Source organism: Pollicipes pollicipes, unplaced genomic scaffold, assembly GCF_011947565.3.
Source record: "Pollicipes pollicipes isolate AB1234 unplaced genomic scaffold, Ppol_2.1 Scaffold_3087;HRSCAF=3621_pilon_pilon_pilon, whole genome shotgun sequence".
Classification (NCBI taxonomy): domain Eukaryota; kingdom Metazoa; phylum Arthropoda; class Thecostraca; order Pollicipedomorpha; family Pollicipedidae; genus Pollicipes; species Pollicipes pollicipes.
This window is the reverse complement of record NW_023596225.1, coordinates 27,351,484-27,364,448: the sequence shown is the minus strand read 5'-3', so window position 1 is coordinate 27,364,448 and position 12,965 is coordinate 27,351,484. Positions and strand designations below refer to the sequence as shown.

The 12,965-nt window shown below is 52.2% G+C and overlaps 2 protein-coding genes across 2 annotated transcripts in view; one reads left to right on the top strand and one right to left on the bottom strand.

The window, feature by feature from the left end:
- LOC119089488 (organic cation transporter protein) overlaps positions 1–5,539 on the top strand; it is a 29,357-nt gene extending 23,818 nt beyond the window's left edge. Inside the window, exons 6-10 of the mRNA XM_037212212.1 lie at positions 1,337–1,533; positions 2,527–2,760; positions 3,182–3,405; positions 4,194–4,387; positions 4,891–5,539. Coding sequence (XP_037068107.1) covers positions 1,337–1,533; positions 2,527–2,760; positions 3,182–3,405; positions 4,194–4,387; positions 4,891–5,334 — 1,293 coding nt within the window. The 3' untranslated portion in view covers positions 5,335–5,539. The remainder of the gene's footprint in view (positions 1–1,336; positions 1,534–2,526; positions 2,761–3,181; positions 3,406–4,193; positions 4,388–4,890) is intronic.
- A 122-nt stretch (positions 5,540–5,661) lies between these two features.
- LOC119089489 (ubiquitin-conjugating enzyme E2 L3) lies at positions 5,662–11,928 on the bottom strand. Its single transcript, XM_037212213.1, has 4 exons — positions 11,822–11,928; positions 9,337–9,432; positions 7,431–7,617; positions 5,662–6,121 (listed from the first exon to the last, which is right to left on the bottom strand). Exons 1-4 carry the CDS (start codon positions 11,846–11,848, stop codon positions 5,967–5,969), a joined length of 465 nt encoding a protein of 154 aa, XP_037068108.1. The 5' UTR covers positions 11,849–11,928; the 3' UTR covers positions 5,662–5,966.
- Between the last annotated feature and the right edge of the window lie 1,037 nt (positions 11,929–12,965).

The following is a 12,965-nucleotide window of genomic DNA, read 5'->3' as shown; positions in this document are numbered from 1 at the left end:
GCTCCCCCTCGTTGGTTTCTGTACTGAGGATGGGTGGCTGCAGCAGCCACGAACACTGCATACGTCGCGGGCATATTTGACTGCGTGTTTTCGGAGTGGACTGAGCTGGACTCCTAACGTGTGGTATTTGCATGTCACTGTGCGTTTGTACGAACGGCATCCGGTAAGTGCTCACTCCGGTAAAAGTGAAGCATATAATGTCAGGATTGCTTATGGCCGAGCTGGCAGCCGCCATTGGAAGTACAAGAAGTAAGGCTCCAGGACCGGTGGGTATTACACACGGCTTGCTGAAACAAAGTTCCACAGCGTCGCCGCTGGCATTTCAGTTCTAGTTTTATCTGGGTGACCGATTATCTTCTGATGCAATGGGGGAGAATCTGTGGTCATACCGATTACAAAGCCAAACAAGATGGCTCGCTGTTGCAAGGCACCATTGACTGGCTGGGTGACAGAAGCCGTGAATTTAACAAGCCAGTGGAAACAAGCTGAAAACATCAAGCCCGGGATAGAAAACTGGGTGTTCCCTTCCCGGATGGTCAGAAAAGACGAAGTCACTCTGGCCGGTCTCCGCATTGGTCACTCGTACAGCACCCACATATTTCGACTGGAGACTCGGCGAACGTTCCGCGCGTAATCGATTCTGGTGCATGTTGGCCATGAAGCACGTGAAAACCGTTAAAACCACTTGCCCGTGACCAAAAACACGTGAAACCGTGAAACGCACTTGTCGACTGCACCTTCTGCACCTCTGACAAGCAGACTGCACCTCTGACAGCAAGTTCGAACGCCCTGCAACACTGATATTGTTCGTAGGTGAACTTCTCGAGCTAAAACTGTCGGTCATAACGCTCCGATCGGACTGAACGAGATTTAGTTCCCTGGCTAACTGATCAGCTGACCTTTATAAGCTAGCCGACTGATTTTAGTTCTTCCCCTGACCAGCTGATTAGCTGACCTTTATAAACTAATGGGCTGGTTAGCTTCTTAAGGTAAATAAAGACATTGACTGGGTAGATATGGCTGTCGCCGTATACTGGTATTCTGGCTGGCTGGTCTGTAGGTCGTGACTTCCTCTTTTTCTTCTTATCTTAACCTTTGACATTGAGCCATTGCCACACCAGTACAGCGCGAAATGGCTTCAACAGACGAAGCGTTGTCAAAAATCCAAACCAGCATCATCAACGGCAGAGGCGGATAACTTCATCAACTTTTTGCACGCAATACTCTGAGTGCACATCTCCAAAGCGGAGGTTCTTTAAGCGACTCAACAGCTGCCGATGATCGGACGGCCACTTGACGCGCCGCCACCTGAGCTCCGACCTCGCCGCTGTCACAGGGGCTGCAGACCACGACCTACACCCTGCTGATGGAGCTGTTCTCGCCGCGGTACCGCACGCTGGCCGGCGTGGCGGCCGAGGTGTTCTGGGCCCTGGGGCTGATCCTGCTGGCCATCTGCTACTACTTCGTCCAGCACTGGCGCTATGTTCAGCTGGCCATCAGCATCCCCACCCTCGTCACGCTGCTGTACATCTGGTGAGAGCCCTGACGCGCCCAGTCACACCGCGATTCGGGAGATGTTAGCGGAAAACGCTATGGTGAAGTGCCTGTGCTCCACGCGCGCTGCCTTCCTTTTCTCACAGTAGGCTGTCAGTCGTGTCGCGTCTGTCTGTCTGTCTAATTCCCATAACAGTCCAGTGCCCAGTCCTCGTACTGATCCTCGTCTGTGACCCCTCTTACTCCGATAGATCCCGCTCTGAATAAATGCCGATTTTCCTCGGACGCCTTTATGACTCCCAGATCTCTCCCAGACTCACTCATCTGACGTCGTTTTGAATGGCGCACCGATCTTTTTCTGATTCCATTGGAATTCCGCTGCAACTCAAAACAGATCCCTCTCAGAATCCATGGTAACCTTCCTCTGGACCATGCCTGGCCTTCTCATACGCCCATCGAACGCTGAATCTCCCGGGACCCGTGTCGACGCCCCTGACCGTTCTGTGACCCCAGGCTGATTCCTGAGTGTTCCGTGCCGACTCCCTCTGACCGTTCTGTGACCCCAGGCTGATTCCTGAGTGTTCCGTGCCGACGCCTCTGACCGTTCTGTGACCCCAGGCTGATTCCTGAGTGTTCCGTGCCGACGCCCCTGACCGTTCTGTGACCCCAGGCTGATTCCTGAGTGTTCCGTGCCGACGCCTCTGACCGGTCTGTGACCCCAGGCTGATTCCTGAGTGTTCCGTGCCGACGCCTCTGACCGTTCTGTGACCCCAGGCTGATTCCTGAGTGTTCCGTGCCGACGCCCCTGACCGTTCTGTGACCCCAGGCTGATTCCTGAGTGTTCCGTGCCGACTCCTCTGACCGTTCTGTGACCCCAGGCTGATTCCTGAGTGTTCGTGCCGACTCCTCTGACCGTTCTGTGACCCCAGGCTGATTCCTGAGTGTTCCGTGCCGACGCCCCTGACCGTCGTGTGACCCAGGCTGATTCCTGAGTGTTCCGTACCGACTCCTCTGACCGTTCTGTGACCCCAGGCTGATTCCTGAGTCGCTGCGCTGGCTCATCTCGCGGGGGCGGGTACGCCGCGCGCGCCTGGTGACCGAGCGTATCGCCTACTACAACGGCCTCCGCCTGAGCGGCGACCTGCTGCAGCAGCTGGATAAGCTGTGCCAGACGGTGGGCGGCCAGGCGTGCCACAGCTACGACATCCGTGACCTCTTCCGCACGCCCGCCATCCGCCGCAACTCGCTCGTCCTCTTCTTCGTCTGGTGAGTGGGACGATTACCTCGTCTATTCCCCTGGCCCGAGAATAATTTGGAATGCAACATCACTATAAAGACATGCCACTTAATTTTCCTGGATAACAGTGACAGATTAAAGAATTGAGAACATCGATGTGGCTAAATGGCCGGGAAATGTTTTTCGTGACGAAATATTACTAACGAGCTTCGATGACAATTAGCGTGGACGCTGCGACGCCCGCCACATCGCGACTGCCACCTGTAATAGCATTCTATTAGTTCTTTTCAGCGAGCCCTGCATGCAGTTCCACGTTAGTGTGGCCCCCTCCCCGTCGCCTGGTTTTCAGCGAGCCCTGCCTGCAGTTCCACGTGAGTGTGCCCGCCCTGTCGCCAGGTTTTCAGCGAGCCTTGCCTGCAATCCCACGTGAGTGCGCCCTCCTGTCGTCAGGTTCACCGTCTCCCTGACGTACTACGGCGTCTCCCTCAACATATCAGACCTCAGCGGCAACCGCTTCTTCAACTTCATGCTGGGCGGGGCGCTGGAGCTGGTGGCGTACCTGCTGACCTACCTGAGCCTCCGGCTGGTGGGCCGACGCACCTGCGTGGTAGCCTACTTGCTGCTGAGTGGTGCCCTGCTGATCGGCACCGTAGCCGCCCGCCGCCTGCTGCAGAGTGAGCTCAGTCCTCCGGGGTCAGGGGTCGTCGCAGTCAGCAGTCCCGATCGGAGGTCTCTTCTGTCAGAAGCTTAGGGTCACACTCACTAGCTCGGGATCACGATCGGTGAGCTGAGGTCACAGTCGGTTTTCTGCGATCACAGTCGATGTCCCGGGGGCACAAAGGCGTCCCAGTGTTCCCGAGCAGGTGCCGGCTGTGATCGACAGCACGGTGAGACGGCGGCCACCACCGGCCGATCCGACACAACGTCCGCCCACGGCGCGGCTGCCGCTGGTCTCTGATGGGTCCTGCCCCGAGTTGTGGTCTCTGATGGGTCCTGCCCGGAGTTGTGGTCTCTGATGGGTCTCTGATGGGTCCTTCCCTGAGTTGTGGTCTCTGATGGGTATCTGATGGATCCTGCCCTGGGTTGCGGTCTCTGATGGTCTCTGATGGGTCCTGCCCAAGGTCCTGCCCCTGCGTTGTGAGTGCTGTCGCTGTCAGCGCGTCTTTATGTGCGTTTTTAGTGTGCTTCACTGGGCTACCTGTAGCCATATTCGGGTCTGATCGGGCTGACCAGACTTCACTACCCTCTGTATCACGACCACCATGACAGACCCGATCGTTTCGTGTCCCAGTGGACACTACTGACCTGGCCTCCCGGCGAACCAGCGGACGTCACTGACCTGACCTACCGGCGTCCTGGTGGACGTCATCGACCTTACCTCCCGGCGATCCAGCGGACGTCACTGACCTGACCTACCGGCGTCCCGGTGGACGTAACTGACCTGACCTCCCGGTGCCCCCAGCGGACCTGATCGACGTGCCGTCGCTGGTGACGAGCCTCACGCTGCTGGGCAAGGCCAGCGCGGTCAGCACGTTCTGCTCCGTGTTCCTGCTGAGCTCCGAGCTGTTGCCCACCGTTGTCCGGTCGTTGGCCATGGGCGCCTGTATGTCATGGGCGCGCATCGGCGGCCTGGTGGCACCTCAGATCCTGCTGCTGGTGAGTCGGAGACGTTCGAGGCATTCTTTCAAACGGAATGGGTCAATGCCCATCCCTGACGCTTGGCGGCACCCCCCCACCCCTTGTCCGTGGTACCCTCGCCGTTGGCCGCCTTGCCATTGTCCCTGATGCTTGAGATTGGCCTGATGCGGATATTTCAGTGTGCGCCCTTGTCTCTGAATCCATGACCAGTCATGGTCTCTTCCGTTCTGGTCCGCCATTGTCCTTGTTACACGCGTGTACCGCGTGTATCACTCCTGCCACGTGCGTGCCCGCGTGAGAGCCCCCTGCCACATGCGTGCCCCACCTGCCATCGTCCCAGCCACATGCGTGCCCCACCTGCCATCGTCCCAGCCACGTGCGTGCCTCACCTGCCATCATCCCAGTCACATGCGTGCCCCAGCATGACACCGTCCCTGTCGCGTACGTGCCCTGCATGACACCGCGCCTGTCACGTGCGTATCCCGCCTGCCATCGTCGCTGACCCACCCGCTGGCCGGCAGGGTGACCTGACATACACGTGGCTGCCGTTCCTGCTGTTCGGCTCGCTGGCGCTGCTGGCCGGTTTCGTGGCGCTTGTGCTGCCGGAGACGGCGCGCCGCTCCCTGCCAGACACGCTGCAGCAGGCCGAGCGCAGCAGCAAACAGGACGCCGACGAGATCGTCAGCGACGTCGGCTACGGCAACTCGCCGCGCTGGATCGTGCAGGACGGCTTGATCGTCAGCCGGCCGTCGGACGAGACAGGCCCGCACGGTGGCGACCGGCGCTGGCGCTCGCCAGAGACCTCTGCCGACGAGTTCGACAAACACTCTGACTCGACGACGCCGGTAGATGGCAGTGCACCACTGCGGTTCCTTGTCAACGGCGAGCCGACGACGGTGCACAACGAGGTGTACGCCTACAAGCAACACATAGTGCTCTGTGATATTGACGAGACGAGACTGTAGGAGGACAGAGAGCTCGACGTCGAGACACGGCCCGCTTGTACCTTCGCTTTCACCGCTCACCCGCGGTGCGCTTCACAGGCTGCTGAGGGGAGGCGGCCTTTCGCTCAGCCTCTGACGCGCAGTGCCGCCAGCAAACCCGGCCGTGGTCCGTGAAATATGCAGTGTATTATCCGATGATGGTGTGATATATATATACCTATATATAGTCAGCCACTCAAGGCAACGCACGTGCGGCGAACCACTGGCGGGCTTCCCACTCCCGCGGCCACCGCGCGCAGACACACGGCACACACACGCACACACGAACGAAACAACAAACGGCACGGTCCCGGCTCTGAGTGGCGCGCGCGGCAGACCTCGGCGGGCGGCCCGGGCCGCGGCGCCGGCCTTATCACAAGGAGGTAGGGGGACAGGGTCCGCCCGCCGGCCAATGGGAGGGAGGGGGGGGGGGGCAAGGACGGTGAGGCCGGACTAGCGAAGCGAGCAGCGCGCGCGGGTACGTGGTGAGACGAGAGGCGGCGAACGGAGACGGCACAGGCAGCTGATTGTTCAAACAGCGCTAGGTGGGACGGCGGCTGGCGCCAGGGCGGCGCCGACGCCACGGCGCATGCGCGGCCTGCCTGCCATCCCCATTAGTCGGCTGGCCGCTTTTCCGAGTTCTTCTTGGTAAAGTCCTCGGCGTTCTTCATGAACTTCTTCTTGTCCTTGCTGTACTCCTCGGCCAGGTCGGCGCGCAGCGGGTGCTCCGGCTCCGGGTCGTTCACCAGCGCCACCAGCGCCTGGATCACTGCCGGAGGCCGGACGTGCCGTGTCAGAGGCCGGACAGTGCATCGCAGCCGCCCGCAGGTGGCCTGTGCTCGCACGACGCGAACCGGAGGCCAGCCAGCCGCGACCCGCGCTATGGGATCACTGTTCGCAGCCCCGACCCGGTGATGTCAGTACGTCACGGTCTTGTGCATCTGACCGAGTGGTCGGTTTATGGTCAAATGCGCGGTGGCCAACTCACAAACGGGGACGATTGCACCTCCCGTATCAACCAATATTGCAGCTTGAACTATGCCCTTCACGCTCGCTGCCAAAAGCTGAAAACGAAGCAAGCGCTCCTGTCATTCTTTGCGCAGACTCAGCCAACATTTTTGTAAAAGTTTATGAAGCTCGGACAGATGAAGCCACATTAAAGAAGTTCACCTGGCGAAAGGCGACCAGATTCCACGAAGGACCAATGGTAGGCAGCATTAAAAATTGCATACAAGCCACCACAATACCACACGTCGTGACATCACCCGGCTACCCACATATCGCCAAAACAAGACGGCACGCCGACCTACCGGACAAAGCTCGGCTCAAACAAAACACCACCTACAGCGAGGTGCGCGATGTTGCCACCACATGACATATGGTCGCATACTCCTTCGTCACCCAGTCCCAGGTCCAGGAAACGCCGAGAGCTCCGCACGCGCCGCCCCCACAACAGAGCGCCCTCCTGGGACGGGGTCCGCTCACGCGCGCGGACAGCGCCGCTCCGCCAGTTGTGTGGCGAAGCGGGTCGATACGGTGTCGTTAACATTCCGCGCCGCCCATCTGATTCTGGCCGGCAAGAGTGTGACCGAAGCGGACCTCAGCGCCGGCGGCGACACACTCCTTCCCCTTCCCCCTCCCCCCCCCCTGCCTCTCTAATGGCAGTGTACAAATAGCGCACTGTCAATAATGCACCGCTCTGTGGAGCGGTCGCACGCAACGCGAAGGTTGGGTGCGAGCCAAGATGCCAGGCTCGAAGCTCGCGGGCGCCGAGACGTGGCCGTCGAACCTTGTCAAACGACCTTCCGCGCAACATCGACGAGCTGCCTCCGACCTCCTTGCCTCGCAACGAGGCCACTTTGGCGCACTGAATAGGGTGCTCTGCTTGCAAACGCTGCAGTCCTTACGCCACGGACGTGCCGAATACCATCAACAACTGCATAAACAACTACACTGACACCCGCAATCCCCGCTCGCGCGTCCGTCGCAGCCCGGCCTGGCCCGCAGCTCGCCCCGCAGCGGGTCGACGGCCAGAGTCTGGCGGCCGCGAATCTGCCCGACCGGCGACCAGCGCCTACCTTGGTCCGTTTTGGTGGCCGGCTTCCAGTTCTCGGCGGAGATAATAGGCAGGCACACCTGGCCCCGTTCGTCGATGTTCGGGTGGTAAATCTTGGTCTTGAACACGACCTTGGGAGGCTTGAACGGGTACTCGGCCGGAAAGTTTATCTCTATCCGGAAGGCACCTTTGTTGTACGGTGGGCTTTCCTGTGATACATGTTTGATGTTAGACCGTTAATCTATTTCAGCGCTGTTGGTACTTTTCCATTAAAACACATGCAGAGTCAGAATTCTCGCATCACCCACTGTGGGTTTGGGTCCAACCAAGTGGTTCGCATTTGGTTCGGTTTGGTTCCAACCAAGCAGAGCTACCACCCTGACAATGTGTGCACCCTCCAGCATCCACTGTTGTGATGAGGTACAGGCGAGACCCAAAGACTGGCATGGACCAATACAAGGTTACTCATTTATTACGTACATTGTTAAGTGCACTTGCCAGGAGCATTATGCATATGCATAATACAGTAGCAATAGCCTTATTCCTCGTAGCAAACCAGGAGAATTGAGATATAGATGCATGGTATTTCGGCAACATGCCTTTATCGACACGACTATTGGTAGTAAACACAAAATTGTCTGCAGATGATCCTACTCGATTTTGCAGTTTTTTTTTAAACAGCAAGCCTTAGATTTGCAGGTTATCAGCATGCAGGGGATAAAACAAGGAACAATTGCCAGCCATTAGAACGATATAGCGCATATATAACTATGAACTAGAATACGCGAAAAATACGTGTACGTACAGCGAATTCAAGTAAACAGGCATTGCAAATCACGCGCCAGGCCTTGCTCACACGTTTAAACAATTTTCAGCTAGCACGCATCACACATAAAGGCACTTACCATGTTCGCGTAATCGGGCATAATGAGCCCTGTACGTTAAGGTCTGGTCGCCGATTTTTTACAAGAACACATTCTTTTGTTTTCCCGTCTGGATGGTCCAGTTGAGCTCCATACATGACTTTCAGCTCTAAAAGGGGTATAGGGTCTACACCTCTTTAGATTTACCCTACGCGTGTTTTGCCAAAGAATGGTGATCGAGAGGTTTGTTTTTATGTTTTTTTGGGGGGCCTCGCAGATGTTCATTTTATCTCAAACGAAGAGGGCGCATGAGCTCCCCGACAAAGGCTATGTTCCTTCCGGACATAGACTATGTCCTTATCTACTCTTATAAAAAGTCGGCGACTAGACCTTAACGTACATAGCTTATCATGGTCGAGAACACAAACGTGATGAATGCCTTGATGTGTGATCCGTGCTGGCTCAAAATCGCTCACATGTATGAGTGATGCCTGACGCGTGATGCGCGATGCCTGTTTTATTCAAATCGCTTGCATATATAATTGATGCACGATGTGTGATGCATGCTAGCATGATATGGACCAAATACTTCAACTCTCTTGCATGTTTAAATGAAGTGTGACATGTGGTGCCTGTTTACCTGAATTTGTTTGCATGTACACATATTTTTGCATATTCTAATTCTTAGTTGGGTAGGCACTGTGATGTGGTAATGGCTGGCAAGTGCTCCTTCTTTGATCCCCGGACTATTGATGGCCCGTAAAAAACTGTGGCTCGCTGATTTAAAAAAACTGAAAACCGAGTAGGATCATTGGCAGGCAATTTTCATTTACTACTGCTGTTTGCTTCCATAAAGGCATGTTGCTGAAATATCAATGCATTTGTATCTCCATTTTCCTGGACTTTCTATGAGGGATAAGGCCATTACCACCATCTTTTCTTTTCTCTCATTTGTAGTTAAAAAGATACATTGAGTTGGTTTAAAAATTATCTTGAGTACAGTCAAATCTTTGCACAGCAATACATCTCATGAAATGTTTGGTACCTAAGACCCTTAATACTTACAGGTACAATCAGTCCTTGCCATATCAGAATATTGCTTTCATCCACATGGATGTCCCTGAAAGACCTTATACCTGACTTCTGAATATCTTGCAGTTCCTGCAACAGAATTGATTCACAATTAGTTGGAACAAAATCCCATTGCAACCCCAAAAGCAGCCAAATTAAGCCTGCCATGCATTCTTCACATAATCTTCTTAAATATTTTGTTGTAAGATTTGGTTAAAACAATTTAACTGGATAAATTTCTGGGATCATACTTTATGCTAAGCAGCACTTGCAGTGTAAGCCCTAACCCCTACCATCTAATCGCAGAATCCTAGACCAATGCAGAATCTGGTGGTGATAGTAAAACATGTTGCAATAACCCTGTGGCCCATTATGCCATGTTATGTTATGCATATTATATGTCATGTTACCTGGACTTTGGTACAGCCACTGCCACCAGCTGCATGCCATTCAAATCAAGAGCAAAAAGTAAGCACCTGATGTGACTCTGACCCACTCCACCTTGTGTAAGTGGACTAAAAGGCTCTTATCATCTGAGCTATTGAGAAGACAAATGAAACACAAATTTAAGAGACCTTGAGAACAACTTTGAGAACTTAGGGACAGTTAGTTTCCAATGCACAAATAAAATGGGAACCACTGACAATCAAAGTCAACATGACACTTATTTTGTTATACAACACAGGCACTAATAGCATTGCATTGTGTTCTCTCTGCAACAGATGAGCATTATGATGCATCTGACAGCTGCTCAAATATTCAACAATTAAAGTGTACCAAGAATGTGATCAAAGGTTTGCATCTCCATAGGAAATACACATAAAACTTCACAATTAAAACAGCAGCTTACATTACCTAAAACATATGAAACACACAAGGCATTTCAACATGATGCATTTCCCAAAACTGCTAGCCATTTGTGCTCCATATGTGATCATAAGTTACAATTTTCAGGAGCAGACAACGGACAAGCATCTGCCTCTTCATCATGTCACACCAACATTTCATACACAAATATTGGCCATCTTGGATGTCTTGTTCTCCATAACAGAGCAACTAAGATGACTTACGATTTTTGAATGATTAAGATTATGTATCAACTACAGTAATCATTTACAACATGACAAATTAAAGTTTAGCTTGATGTCATTTCTTTTTCACAGCTTAGGCTGAATTTACCAGCCGCATGCCCTTATCCATTCAATATATATATACATATATATATATATATATATATATATATATATATATATATATATATATATATAATGTACCCATACCCTAGTTTTACCATGGTTTAGTGTGGAAAATCTCTGATTGACCTTCCTAGAAATGGATATTGAAGCTGCTCCTGTTTATTCCAATCCTTAGCTGCATTGCTTGGTTGATAACACTCATTCAGGGTAATACTTTCTGCAATGGTATAGTTAACCCAAAGTTGTAGACCAATCCCTTTGTCTTACTACAATCCTGGCAACATACTTGCACGTTAACCAGAGTTGTACCCATTTTAAAATGAGAGCATTTTATTTTCTAGGAATTAGAACCTAGAAAAATGGTTGTTTTCAGCAGATTCACATTATTTCCACACAAACTGGTTTCAACTGGTTTGAAGAGATAACAGGGCTGCTGACAAGTGTCTGGAATTGGTGATGTCTCATGAGTGGCACCACCAAATTTTCCTCAGATTAAGAACTTCATGACTATATTATGGGGATCAACAGAGAATGTTTGTATGGACTGATACAACATAGAGAGCAATTACCATGCATGTATCCTCCTTGCAGTTTGTGGCCTCTCATATGGTCACACATGCCCAGCCAGACATAACTACTTCTATGGCTTCCTGAATGTGCTACATACATGCATAAGCAATGGATGGGACATGATTTCTCTTCCCATTTTGCTGTTGATATTTACTTACCTTTTTGCTGACATGTTCAGCAATGCAGCTACTGCACATTTCTACCAGTGTTTTGTAACCAGTGGTTCCCATTATCCAATTTTCAGTGGTAAATGGCCCATCTATGCCACTTTCAATATGCAGTAGTCACTTCCAACCAGTTATCACAGGCAAAAACAAACTGGCAGAAGCCATTGAGGCTGGATGACAGATACTGAGGCTGGCTGAAACCCTCTCAGGCATCCATGAAACTATAATTTCCACATTGTGTGCAATAGGGAAGGACAAGGTTCAAAACAGAAGTATAACAAAGTCATAGCCTACAGTATTGCAGTATCTAAAATCTGTACATTGTGGATTTATGCAAATAATACAACACTAATACGTTTGTAATGTATGTGATATCACAGGGGCTTACTCGTCACAAAAAATGTGGGGACGTAGCGCGCCAAAAACGTCACACATCACAAGCCGATTGTTCATGGACCGCACAGCACGCTGTTCCACTAACATTCACCAGCACCACGCATTCAAGAAATCCGTAAAGAAGTTGACTACTGACGTATTGTTAAATACCTTTTGAAGTCTCCGTGTCGCAGCCATACCTCCCTTTACCAGGACCGGCCGCCGCCCACGACTTCCCCAACCCAACAAATGATAGTCGCCTGCTCTTGCCCGTCTTGACGCGGCCCTAAAGGTAGCGTGACGTCATTATGGCGTAAAGTTTTTTCGCTTCGGGGTAAAACTAAACTAAGAAGCGTGTGGCCTGAAACCAATAACGGTTCATTGGCAATCGAGGGGAAGCGGGAATCGTTAGCGTCCACCATGTGTGGTGACGATAAGTTGTAATCATGGAACTAGTTGGTCATGCTACAGCCTGGTACCGAAGCTGTCCGACCAATCCTTGTTCGGTCGGAGCAATATCCCACGCTGTTTTATCTGCATGAGTCATGCTTCAATCCAGCAGGACGGGTAAATTCAGGGTTTAGTCACGGGAGACACTCTTCACGTCGGTGTCCAATGAAAGTTCATGCCGTCGTCGCCCTCACAAAAAGTCCCCGGGTTTTGGCCACCTCCCTGCTTCTTATATCTTCGTCACAAAAAAATATTCTCGCTGCGGATCGTGGGGGTCTAGACGAAGTAAACATGTGGTGTGCACTCATTTTTTCCACAGACTGGTGAATCGTTATATTATGATACAAGCATTTTGACGGGCAAAGTAAAGCACAATTTAAAGGAAATCTCGGCCAGCATGTCCGACTACGATCCATGTCAGTACGAGATGAACAGTTGCATCAGCGCCATCAGGGCTCTCCACGCTTTTTCACGCGTGAAGATATTGGCGCAAGCACCAGATATGATGAGCTGAACTCATTTATACCTTTTTGAGTGCTTTAAAGTTGGAAATACTGCTCTAGACGACATAACTTCCCTGCTTAGTAAATATGCTCCTTAACGCCTCATTGCTTGGTTACATTATCGTGCCTTGCACAACACTGAGAGCCAATTGATGGCCGTTGTATCTGGAAATCGTGTTCCCAAACGCCAGGTGTGAGCGACTGGACAATGGCATCTCTATTGGCCTTGGACGCTGCATGACTGATGGGATGGATCTGAATCACGCTATTAAAACGCGCCAGGGTGGCCGGGTAGATACCCCTTACCCGCTCGGGTGGGGGGTCAATTTGAACCCCCCCCTGAGATCTCGGGAACTAAGAAA

Bases quoted from the DNA above. Each gene is read 5' to 3' on its own strand.
- LOC119089489 (XM_037212213.1), bottom strand. From the start codon at position 11,848: ATGGCTGCGACACGGAGACTTCAAAAG. The intron at 7,618-9,336 runs GTAAGTATTAAG...CATGTATCACAG, and splicing joins GGCAAGGACTGATTGTACCT to GAAAGCCCACCGTACAACAA. The intron at 6,122-7,430 runs GTAGGCGCTGGT...GGCCTCCGGCAG, and splicing joins GGCCACCAAAACGGACCAAG to TGATCCAGGCGCTGGTGGCG.